The sequence below is a fragment of the Astatotilapia calliptera genome, chromosome 13, assembly GCF_900246225.1.
Source record: "Astatotilapia calliptera chromosome 13, fAstCal1.2, whole genome shotgun sequence".
Classification (NCBI taxonomy): domain Eukaryota; kingdom Metazoa; phylum Chordata; class Actinopteri; order Cichliformes; family Cichlidae; genus Astatotilapia; species Astatotilapia calliptera.
In genome coordinates this window covers 925,213-938,481 of record NC_039314.1, presented here as the reverse complement: position 1 = coordinate 938,481, position 13,269 = coordinate 925,213, and the positions used below count along the sequence as shown (strand labels likewise).

The 13,269-nt window shown below is 38.5% G+C and overlaps 1 protein-coding gene across 3 annotated transcripts in view; it reads right to left on the bottom strand.

The window, feature by feature from the left end:
- Window positions 1–13,269, bottom strand: part of ttc27 (tetratricopeptide repeat domain 27) — an 83,784-nt gene that overhangs the window by 58,357 nt on the left and 12,158 nt on the right. For all 3 annotated transcript variants that reach the window (XR_003274292.1, XM_026190483.1, XM_026190484.1), the window contains exons 4-7: window positions 11,506–11,649; window positions 7,328–7,430; window positions 3,253–3,411; window positions 1,868–2,007 (exon numbers count right to left, since the gene is read on the bottom strand). Coding sequence is in view for 2 of the 3 variants with exons in the window: in XM_026190483.1 (XP_026046268.1) it covers window positions 1,868–2,007; window positions 3,253–3,411; window positions 7,328–7,430; window positions 11,506–11,649 (546 nt within the window). In the remaining variant the exon portion in view is untranslated. The remainder of the gene's footprint in view (window positions 1–1,867; window positions 2,008–3,252; window positions 3,412–7,327; window positions 7,431–11,505; window positions 11,650–13,269) is intronic.

Here is a 13,269-nt window from a genome sequence, read left to right as displayed (position 1 = left end):
ATTTACGCAAAAAGTCAGACAAATCTATACCAGAGGTATGAAAACCACATGAGAGGTAGCTCTTAGAAACCGTTACCTTTTAAAGTCAAGTTTAATCTAGAACTAGACCCAGGATGTTTGAGTAATTGTACAAATACATATCAAATAGAAACAAGGATAATTGACATTCTTCTGACATTCTCAAAAAAACCCAGCAAAAATCAATCTGGATCATAATATCTTTGCTCTTGTTTAGTTTATTAACAGTTGTTGTAAAAAGGTTTTATATGAGGATATCAGCATGCAGTTCCTGTCAAATGTGGCCAAAATAAAGACAGAAAAAAAAGTCTGGGCTTTTACAGGTTCTCCTCTCTATAAATAAAAGTTCTTAACCATTTACAAAAACTTGGGTCACAGCAAAACCAATACAGTTTTAAAACAAGGTTAAATTTTATATTCACCTCAAGAAAAAAAAGAAATAATAAGAACAGTGTGGACGGACACCATGAAGGAAACAGTGGGTGGTACATTGGTTCAGATGTTCAACTCAGATGATGATAGCTCCCACTTCAAACTCTAAACTATTCATGTGAGGTTAAAAAGAAAGTAGTTGAAGCACTCTGAGTGATCAGTAAGACTAGAAAAAAAGTGCTAAATAAATGTGAGTTCATTACATTATACAATGTGTCATGGTACATTTTAGAGCATTTCTAAGACAATGTTCATTGGGCACTAATATTAACTTTTCCTAAAATTTTAGAAGAACAGTGTGCAAAAACAAACAAAACCCGTCATTGTGACACAAATGCATAGTGGTGGGAACTCCACGTATCAACATCATGGTTTAAGGTTGCTTTGCTACTTCAGGTTCTGGTTACCTACCAAACAATCAGATTCATAAGCCACTGTCAGTTATCATTCACTTGGTTAAGTAGGCAACCTATATGCCAAAAGGCTACAGGGACCGGGTTTGATGCAGCCTAAACCATGCCTCTCTATAAAGACTTACGTATGCATGACTATGTGCATGTATGTCAATAATCAAAAATATTATGACAACACCTGCCTGATATGCTGTTGGTCTTGCACATGCAAAGTATTAGAGGTAGAATATGAATTTTAACTGCACTCCAGCATAAAAATTTTCATTTCTTTTCCCATTTCAGGAGAAAGATTGAGTTAAAGGCCTATATATTGAGAACTTGTAACTTGTAACAGAGAACTAACAGGGTCAACAGTATCAACAGGTTTCACAGGGTATTATAAAAGGTCCAGAAGTAGACACCCCCCTCTGCTGATGATGGTGGGTATTAAAAAGCATTTGCACCTCTGTAAATTTTGGCTAGCAGAAAAGGTTAAATGGGCAGACTGTTGCCAAGTCAACGAAACAGCTTCCATAAGCTATCCATTTTTAGAGGAGTCAAGGTTAGACTCTTGTCTGTTTATAGTATGGCCCCTGCCATTAAAGATTTTCTCCTAGTAAACTCAAACATACCCATTTTAAGTCACACATCAAACTTCAAATACTTATGCAATCACAAAACTGAATAAGAGAGACAGTTCAAGTACAAATGGTCTTAGAGTGTATAAAGGCAAAATAAAAAGGTTAATTCAAGTTAACCAAGAATATAAATACCAACAATAAACACATAGGTTTCATGGAATCTCTCTCAGTTTTGAAAGGTAAATTGTGAGTGTGTGGACATTAGCTTAAAGGTGGAAAAGACGATGTGTTATCAATGTGTGTGTAAGTGGGTTAACTTAAGGGACATGTTGCAAGTTACCGAACTTTAAATAAATGTGTCTGAAACATAGAAGATAGAGGCTCAACAGTCAGTCAGCCGAACAACCAAAGTGCGCTGGGAAGAAGACAAACAGACGCTCATACCTTGGGAAGACTAGCCTGAGGTGTAGGGGTGGGAGTTTCCTCATCATTGATCTGACAAGGCTGGTCCTGCTTTCTTTTGACTTCAAGGATGAGCTGAGCCAAGTAGTTCTGCTGGAACCGGGTACGTTTGCCAAGGGCACCTACAGATGAAATCAGCTTAAAAGGTTTAGATATACTATGGTTAAATTTGGACATTTTATTCAGCATCACCACTGGTAACTACATTTGCATTATTCAACAAATAATGCAATAATGCAACATGTTGTCAGTCCAGCTTAGAATGTTGGACAACTATTGCTCTGTCCATACTTCAACACACCCAAATCTGAAATCAAGGATATCAAGGATTTATGAGGTTATGCTGAATATAAAGTTAGCAAAAAGCTAGCTAGCTACAGCAGCTGACATCTAAAGATCTCCTGAATATCTCTGAATATCAATTTCTTACAAAAAAAAAAAAAAAAAAAAAAAAAAAATCACACATCAACTCTATAACTTTTGAAATGAAAGTTGATTGAATGATTGAAAAATGCCGGTGAGAAAGATAATAGTTATGTTCGTTTATATAAAAAGATCTTACTAGTGTAGACACTGCAGCAAAAATAACATATCTGAGAAGTTTAATTTATGGGCTAAATTGTTCTTAATAAAAGATAAAGGTAAAAGGGGTGGCTGTAGCTCAGGTGGCAGAGCAGGTCACCTACTAATCAGAAGGTTGGTGGTGCTCCAGTCTGCATGCCAAATATCCTTGGGCAAGATACTAACCCCGTGTGTGAACACATGTGAACCCCATGTTAGTGCTACTTACATAGAAAGAACATAGAAAAAAAAAAAGCGCTGTGTGGATGAGCGCTTTGAGTGCTCAGAGTAGAAAAGCGCTATAAAAGAACCAGCCCATTTACCAAAACGGGAACTAAAATATAAAAATACAGCATAAGTATTTAAAAACTTATTTTTCCCAATAAAAAGCTGCACGGGTGTAAAATGATAACTGGACAGTACTTCATAGAGTCCTATAATACAGCGCTGCAGCACACTGGAAAGATGAGCCACAGCCAGGGCACAAGGTTAATGTTACTTTATCACTTAAGAAGCTAATAGTTTATACTTTATCCTGTTTGTAGAATTCGAGAAATAACGAGTCACTGACTAAAACTAAAGCTCCTTCCTAAACAATAAGATCTCCAAGAGTTCAACATAGGCTAAACTACTGGAGACCTAATTCTGCAGCTCTAGTAGCTTTGGGTTTGCTAATAATAATTTGTTAAACTGTCAAATTGTGTTTCATGTAGAACTCCCTTTTGTCAACTCTCCCTGATTATACAGGCCTCCTATGGTTATCTGTCAATTCAGCATTCTTTTCTCCAGGTGTGTACTTCAGTTACCAGTCATGTTGATGGTGAGCCCCGAAAGCTCCCGAGCCTTCTCGATGTGTTCCTTGGCACGCTGGTACTCATAGTAGGTGAGACTAGTGTAGACGCACTCGAGGTGGAATTGAATAGCCAGGTTTCTGTGTTGTGATAACACAGACTGGCATTTGAGCACTGTAAAAGGAAAGGGAAGAACATTCCAGTGAGGATGAACATGAAACACAGATTAGCCATCTTACATTGTGATTTTGCAGTTAAAATGTTCAGAGATTGTCAAAGTAGCTGAGAAAACACCAGGGGTCCAGTTTCTTTTCTATGCATGAACCAAATATATCTATGCTCCTTACAACCCTGCTCGAAGAACTCAGGCCCTGAAATGAGACATTAAAAAGACACACTGAGCATGGAGTCGATGGGAATGGACAGAGGAAAGCGCAGTCTCATTCCCTCATTCTTTTATTTTGACAGCGAATGCGCACCTGCGGACCACTTATGTGCAGCCCTGCTTATATTTATGCCTGGCCAACATTCTTATCATTTAAAGGTACCCCACCTTTCCAAATAGACAAGACTAACATTAACAAATCAAATATAACCCTCGATAAATATATTTGTAGTGCATTCTTTTGAAGACTGCAAATGAATTGCATTTTTTATTTTTAAACACATATCAACATCATTCGACAATTAAACCTCAACAACAGAAGTACACCTTTGTTTAATCTCTTTATTTGCTTTTGTTACAGTAAAATGACAAAAATCTCTAATTATTGAGAAAACCTTTGAACACAGTTTGGGAGTAACTTGTTTTTTGCTTAAACATTTTCATTTTCATTACTTTAAAAACACCAAATCGTTCACTTTCATTATGTGTGACCTTAGAAACATTGCCTCAGTGTGATCATAACCAGTCTTATTAATGACTCGGATTACTCTTTTTTTTTTTTTGTAGTATAAGTATTGAATTTATTATTGTTTTAAAAGCCGACTCCCACAACTCCACACAAGAAAAAAATACAAGTGAACAGGAAATTATATGTAAAGCTCTAATAGATGCTTAGTGTTATAAAGAACACATAATAACTTTGACATTTTCCCTATAATATAATGAAAATGTTGTTCATAGGATTTTACATCACTGACTGTTTTAATTTTGGTATTAAAAACCTTTAATTCAATATTTTCTTTACATCCTTTTTTGGTCACAAAAAGCATGAATTGAGTTTTCTTAAGGGACAATCTGTTGATATCAAACCACATGTTAAGAATGTCATACTCACGTTCTTTTGCACACAAAATATCCTTTAAATCTTTAAATCATCTGCAAAAATAACAAATTTAAACAATTTACTCATTTTAGTAAATTGTTTATATCATTAATGTAAAGTCTAAAGAGTTTTAGACCAATCACTGATCATAGAGGTAACCCACATTGAACCTTTCTAAATTCAAACAGTTTTGTTAATTTGCACACACTGTTGTCTATTTTTCAAATGAGCTTTAACCAGGAACAGGCTATTCCTCTTATTCCACATCTCTCTAATTTCCTTAATAACTGACAATAATCTACTGTATCAAACACTTTCTGTAGGCCAAGATAAATACCGACATCATTTGCAATGGCTTCTGTTAAAAAAAAAAACAAAATTTGGAAGTTTACTAACAGAAGCAATGCAAAGCAAAGCCAACCATATCGGCTGGCTAGCAGGATCATTTGTAACAGGTGTTACTGCGCTGTCGCCGGTTGGCTATTTGCACGTTAACTAAAGCGAGCACATCGTGTTAACAGTTATATACTACAGTTTGATTCACAGAAGCAAATAAACATGCAGCGTTCATACTGATTTGCTTACTTATATGGTAAATCTCTGCAAAACATACACATCACAAATGTTTCTAGCTTCATGGGACTTCTTTTAACATTTTTGGTACAAACTGTGAGCCATCAAAGTACTGGGTGCCTAAAGCTGCCGATTTTGTTCTTTCCAAGTGACAATAACCTCAACCTTTCATATTAAAATAGACTTATATGTAAAATATGTCTCACACACACCCTTTGTAGATATTTATAGGTGTGTTTTTTTCCATTCTAACCCAACAACTACTCTGATCAGCTAAGCTGTGACAATATCAGTGGGCACCTTCAAACATGCAGACACTTTGACTTTGCAGCTCAGAGTAAGTCTCAAAGAATGTCCTTACAGAAAAAAAACCTGTTATAATTAAAGGCAACTGGCCAACAGTAAAAATGTTCAGGACATTAATTCAGCAAAAATATTCCTGTTGCGCACCAAACAAAAGGAAATCAAGCCAGACATGGCAGCACCTCCATGGGCAGAAAACAGATGTGCATGCTTGTCACAGCATCACCTTTCTGCTCACACCACTCGTAAAAGCATCGTGTCCAACTGTTCCTCTGGAATACGGATCAGTATGTTTTGTAGTATGTGCAGTCGGCTCGCCCTTCACACTCTGTTAACTGCCACACAACAGACTGCGCTCCAACAAACCCACTGCCTTTAAAAAACAAACTCCAGCAAGCAGCCATTTGGAAAGGCTGTGGAAAAAACCCAACAATAATTACATAAACAATCCAAATGCTGATAAAAGCTCTGCTGGGACGATGGGAAAGGGAGAGTAGCTTTGCTTTACGCAGAACAGTTATTTCACATACTGATATTTTCTCCACTCTAATTCCATTACAGGAACACAGTGTGATTAAACAACTGCTTATAAACAAAGAACGTTTCTTCAGTGCACTGGTACCCACATGTCAGTTTGGGTAGTGGTCCTCTAAGAAACCAGTGCGTGCTTCATGTTCTATATGCCAGAGACATTTTTGAAAGGAGTATGCATATGTATGAAATGGGCCATGCCTTCCCAGAAAACCTCTCAGTACAAAATGAAATCCAAGTCATAGACACACATATAGAGACAACAAAATAAGATTCATGAATAAGATTTATCTTATAAAAGTGCACAAGACTACTCAAAGTCTTTAATATGGATGTTTGTCTAATGCAGGAATAATGTTTAATAATGTTTTTGACTTCATAAATGGTTGTCATAACTGAGGAGGACTGTGGGAGTCAGACTTTTATGTGGAAATGCTGCAAAGAAACCTCTACTGACAGAGACGAAGAGGAAAACAGGACCTGCTTAACCCAAGGAATACACATAATGGATGCAAGACCAGTGTTGATCACATAGGTCACAGTGTACTACGAAGCCAGATTAATGGCTTTTTTGAGCTTAAAGTGAGACTCTTTTTGCGTGGCTAAACCGCTGTGGTAATAAATAATGCGGTTGGGAGTAAGTTATATTTGGAGTTTTGGTTTCAAAGCGAAGCAATCTGTGAATCAGTTAAAAAGAGTCCAGTTTTGACTGATTCTTTTACTTAAAGCATGTTTTAATCACAAAATAGAATATAATTACTAAAGCCAATGAATGAAGCACAAACTATGTGTCGCATATCATATTAATGTGGGAATGCAGAACATATATAAGCTTACTACTTGACTATAATCTGCTGCTAAGTCTATTTTACACTGCAGGAATTGCAGCCATGAAGAACACCTATCCAATCAATAAAATTAATTTGAATTTGATCTGCCAACAAACTAAAGCCTGTCACCCTGAGGCTGTTTGTGTCCTCCCAGCCTCTATATAGTTTTGGCATTTATTAAATTTTCTGCCTCAACCAACCTTAAAACATTTTGCGATAATTCACGATTTGTTTTTTTCGTTTCATGTACGCAATAAATGTGCATTAATTTCATCAGCCAGTTTAACAGTTAAATAAGATACTGATACATATCAGCAGCACAGCAGCTCAGAGTGAACTGCTGACTATGGTGTAGTCCAAATGGACCACAAAGAATTCACTACTTCTGACACCACAGACGTAGCTGGAAACAACTCTATCGTCAATTTGTCCAAACTGTAGCACACACAGCGCGAATACACTGAAACGGCTGATGCTTGACGTGGTAAACTGGCTAAATGCTCACTTAGGTTTGAAATATTCTTTCCCACATACACTCACGAGCATATAACACAACACAATAACAATAACAAAAAACAAACAGACCTTTGTCCATGCTGATCTGGGCCAAGCTGAAGAGTTGTGGGGAACGGGCCTCTAGAATTTGCTGGTGTAGGTTAATGTAGCGAAGGGTCCAGCAGGGCAGCAGCTGCATGTACATGTGAACAAAGTGAGTCAAGTTTTTATTAAACGAAAGCCACGACCCAACTTCTCTGACAACAGGGTTGTAGCTTATTACCATTTCATCTGATTTAATACAGAGATGAGATCATTTGTGCTTAAGCTTCTTACACGCTTCAGTTTCTTGCTTGTTAGTCTGAAGACCACAAATACCATCTAAAATAATGCAATTAAAATATTGATAGGCAAGACTGAGGCCATGATACAAACAGTATTGTGTCACAGTTCCAGCCTGTGTGCCTGGTAATCTACTGAAAAGCTGGAATGTTTAAAGATCAACATATCTGGAAACTACATCACAATAATGTTTTGATTTTCTTTTTTATTTCTACATTATCAGTTTGTTGTGTTTTTGGTTAGTGAGGGCAAGTGTTTTTACACAGCAACGTGTGTTTAAAGGGAAGACATTTTTACTCTGTTCTTAATGTTATAACAAGCACTCCCCTCAGAGCATAGGTGAATAAATAAACACATAATGCTGATCTCGAGGCGCCTTCAGGACAAATACAACACCAGCATTTAGAGTGCTGCATCCTGGAGCTAAGTGCTGAGCATGCACTAAAAACAGCTCACTCCTTAGCTTTTTGCATCTGAACAGAACAGAAAGTGGCAGAGAGAGAGGAGGAGTGTTTTATTTCCCCTTACACCAAAACCTCCTTACACCTTGCAACCTCCCATTCTTGTCACACACTGGTAGAGTGCAAGTGAACCATGTTAAAATCTTACTCGTGTGTTAGCGAGGATGCACAGTCACATGGAGATTTAATTGCCCGTCTCAATGAATCAGTATGCACTCACATTTTTTTCCTTCAAACCTTATGCTAAAGAGAAATTAAGTCCACTCAGTGTGAATAATGATGGGCCTTGATGGATAGCAAGGAACATGATCTGTACCACTAGGATCTAAATCAATGACGTAAAACAAATATTTTCAAACTACTACTGTTGGGTCTGTGTTTCCACAAGCCCTGCTAGTTTAGAGACTTATTCATCATGAAGAAAACAAGACATAACAGAACATCTTCAACCGGTTTTTCACTCGCTAACGAGGAAAGTTTTTGGTCAAGAACCAGCTCTTGGAGCTCACGCTCCTAACCTGTCTCATGCCCAAAATCCTTCAAAGAGCAGCTGTCCCCGTAGCTATTTATTGACATGACAGTTACAACAGGCACGTGCGGGGGGGGGGGGGCTTGAGCGCCCGCCCCTTTCCTGATGGGTGCCCAAAGTGCCCTTTTGTTCATTTATTTTTTTATGTGTGTGTGCGTGCGGAGTCCTGTCTGTGCCCATCAACAATAATATTTAACTATTAATCACAGTTTTGCTAAATAAAAGGATCTGGCTTGCATCAGTCACATGATCACATTTAACCAATGATCGCCCTTGACGGCAGAACGCGCTGGTTACGAGCTCACAAAGAGCACGCGCATTTTTTGCGGTCCGGAGCTGTAGGAGAAACACAAGTTAACTCAGAGACACAGACTGATGCGACACAACCAGTAAGTAGGTGTACAGCGCACACTGTAGTGTGTAGCACCCAGGAGTAGCTTATTACGTACACGTTGGTAAGCTGTCTTGTTGCAACTGACGAACTGAAACAAACGAGCGTGCTGTGTGTGCAACAGCGCGACAAACATTACCTGTCCTTTTATTAACTGCACAGGTAGTGCTGGTCATAGCTGCTGGCTACCTGTGCAAGGCTGTCATGGGTCTGTAGCTCTGTCACCGTTTTAGGGAACATATTTAGTTTTAAAGTAAGTTTCCGGGCTTTTCCTGCCTTTCTGGAGGAATTATATTTCACTAAAAACGATCTAATATGCATGTCCACATAATTATGCATTATAATATTTTAAAAAACACACTGTAACACAAGCAGATTATATTAGATTTATATTTTAAATAAGACAAAATTTGGATTTTACAGCAGTAAAATGATTGTATCTCTACAGTTTAAAAATGTAATAAGCTTTGCCCTGCACAGAGTGGATAGTGAAACAAATGGAATCATCATAATGACATTATTTCATATTTATTACTTCCCCCTCCTCATTGCTTTATTATTGTAGCTCTAGTAATAAATAATAATGTAAGGATTCTGGATCAGCACCATGATGCCCATAGTATATACAGTATTCTGAAGAAGGTCTAAAATGTCACTGTGTGTGCATGTGTTTGTTTTATGTGTATAGATTTTTGTTTAATTATTACTCATGATATAACATTGTCCAGACAAGCCTGGTAAGGACATGAGGAGGAAACAGCAGGACCTGTGTGAGGCTACTAAAGGCAGGGCTATAACATTTTTCTGTCATCATTTAGATTAAGTGCAGGAGTTGTTAGGTGTGGATAATTAGATTATAGTTTATTGCAATAGCAAGTTGTGCCTTGTTCTCACATAGACAGCAAGTGGAGAGTGATATATGAAATGATGGGATGGAAGGAAGAAGAGAAGCAAAGAGTGATTCACAGGCAGAGCCTAAATTATTTCTCACAGTTTTTTGTTGCCTTATGGTTCCAAGCGCTGTCACCAGTCTTTGCATTTTGTTATTATCTCATGACACTTGTTTAATCAGCTACCATCTCTCCTGTGGACTTTTTACTGTCTACAGTCTCAGATCAACACAGCCCTGCCCTCCAGCACTATCAGCAGCAGGAGCAGCAGCAACCCCTCAACAGCAACATTGCACCCATCAGGTAAAACATCGGCTACATTTGCTTTGCCTTGTCGCCACCTCACAACAGTGATATAGTATGATGCGATCCCATATTAAGATTCTTGATGAATGTGTGTTGTTGTTATTCAGCCTGGTTCAATGTGCCCCTTTTTAACTTTGAGCACCCGCCCCTTTAAACGTCACTGCACGGCCCTGAGTTACAATATGCAATACAACACAAGCACCTCCCACCGTAAACCCCCCCCAATGGTTCTAAGGCTACGTCCACACGTACACGGGTATTTTTGAAAACGGAGATTTTCCGTTTTCGTTTTAAAAAATAATCCCGTCCACACATAAACGCAGAAATGAAGGAAAACGCTGCTATGAACATGCCATATATTCCTAACCGTGCAGAAATGTTGGCCAATCAGAAGTCTAGAAGCCTCGGTGGGAAAAAGTAAACAAAGCTGGGGCATAGAAGCAGAACCGAGTCGTATGTGTGGAGGGACAGTAACTGTGTGTATATGTAAGCATTTAAACACTGCAGAGAGTAGAATTAACAGTAACAGTATTGAAGAAATTCATTTCACCGAAACAATAACGTGGCGCACAGTGTGACGTCAAAAAAATGCACACACCTTTGACGCTGCGTTTTCTCCGTTCTTCTCGTCCACACGTAAATGCAAAAACTGAGTTTTCAAAAATATCCACCCTGGTGGGAGTTTTTAAAAATCTCTGTTTTCAGTGACCGAAAACGCCGTTTACGTGTGGACGAAAGGTGCAAACGCATAGAAAAATCTGCATTTTCAAAAATACCCGGGTACGTGTGGACGTAGCCTAAGACAAGGCACTGTGTGTGTGTGTGTGTGTGTGTGTGTGTGTGTGACCTCCTGCTGACCAAAAGGATCATAAAAGCAGGAAGCTTACAACACAAGAAACAGATCTTTCAGATAGCATGAATCTGCAGTAAAACCTCCCCCAGCACAGAGGGGCTGGAGAGGTGGTCAGGAACAAAGGAATAGCTTTGATCCTACTGCTTGAACCAAGACTGTACAAATTTAAGAAACCCAATGACAACATTCAACAATTAGACTTAACAATTACAAACACACATCCTATTGATGTAGTGACCGTAAAATTTATGAAGTAGATGTGAGTTGGTCTCCAGTTTTCATCTCTGGTGTAGATTGTGTCATCAAGTGTTAGCATATATTTTTGGATGGATTCGTTATGTATGGAAACAACACAATGACTTGTAAAATTGATTTAAAAAGATTCTGCAGGCCACGAGTAAACATCAATGAAAATTATTATTATAATGCATATATTTATAATGAATACATAAGTTCAGATAATTCTACGATCATTGTAACAGAAAGACTGACTTACCTGAAGCCTATCCATCTTGGGGAAGCATTTGGTGACAATTACCCTGGCCAACAGTAGGAGAAAGGGGTTGGCCACCTGGCTATACACCGATTCCCCATCCAGGAGCAGGCTGGAGTGGATGGCATCAACCAGCATCTGAGGCTCCTAGTCAGGAAATTAGGATTAAGTCCTCACACTGACAAATGGCTGACTTAAATGAAGGTCTGACATTAGGACTGCTTTCTTACTATTGCTGAGTCGCCGCTGCTGCTTCAGCCTAGCTCTGCAAATCAACTTTGTTGATTAGAAGCCTAAAGGCACATTAAGGCACAAAAAGGACCTGCCTATACTGCAAACACTAAGTTAGATGGCATTTCAACATGTTTTGTCAAAATCGTTTAGCTAGATCTGAGTTCAGCTTTTACTGAAGTTTCCCAGTTTTACAGCATGTTCTCTTCTCAGGTGATTGTGCCAAGCATACATGCAGAATCATTTCAGTTACTTAAATTCATTGTGTCATCCTCTCCGTCACACTCTCTCGTCTCACTAACATGAATGAGAGATGAAATCCAGGCTCCCCTTCACAACAACAGTGCAAGAAAAACTCATTTCACAGCAGGTGCTCAAACTTGTAGGAAAACAGTGTGTTTATTACCATCACATTAAGAGTTGTTCTATTCAAGTGTCCTAGCAGCCCATGACTAAAACGGATTTTTAGATGAGTTTTTTTAACCCTTCTCCCTAGTTTGTTTGTTTGTTGTCACAATTCATTTGAAAAAGATCATCTACATTAATCGGACTCAGAAGTGCATTTAACTTCTTTTTTTTTTTTTTTTTTTATCAGAATTAATTCCACACGATTATGGCTCTGCCATGTCTGTCCTCCCTTTCACGCATGCTGCCACGCATGTATGGGTGACCTGCTTCATACCGCAGCCTCCTTCATGTGACAGCAGAGATAAATCACTGACACCAAAGAAATTACTTTGATAAAAGGATTGGTCCTCTCTTCTGGTGTTATGGCAGGGTGAAATGCTCTATTGTGCTCACAGTATCGCAGTGCCAGGGGGAAGCAATCTCCTAAACCCAAGTAATTAGGACTCCAGAGATGCTTCAGTACTGAGCTCTAGTCCACAGAGCTCCGTCTGGCTCTGCTCGATTCAGGTCACTTTATACACCAACTTAAAAGGAAGCTTTGACCACTTTGACAAGACTATGATTCCTTGATATATTTTATAATATGCTAACTTACAAATCAGTAGGAATTGGGATGTTATTTAGATTGTAATTTAAAGTACCTTACTCCTTCAAATAATAACTTAGTCAATTAAAAGTCTGCTCTCATAATTCCACTATATTGCTAAAAGTATTCACTTCAATATGAACTCGAGTGACATCGCATTCTTATTCGATAGAGTTTAATATGATCTCAGCCCATTCTTTGCAGCTATAACAGCTATAGCTTTTCTGGCAAGTGTGGGAGTGCGTTTATGGGAATTTTTGATCATTCTTCCAGAAGCACATGTAAGGTCAGGAAATGAACGAGAAGGCCTGGATCGCAGCTTCTGCTCCAATTCATCCCAAATCTAAATCCTGACTCTATCAGGTCTTTATGGACCTAGCTTTGTGCACTGGTAATGTTGGAGCACAAAGGTGCCATCCACCAAACTGTTCCCACAAATTTACAAACATGAAATTGTCTGAAATGTCTTGGTATGTTGAAGCATTAAGTTCCAGTTCCTGTCACTGGAACCGAAGGACTGAGCTCAGCTCCTGAAAATCAAG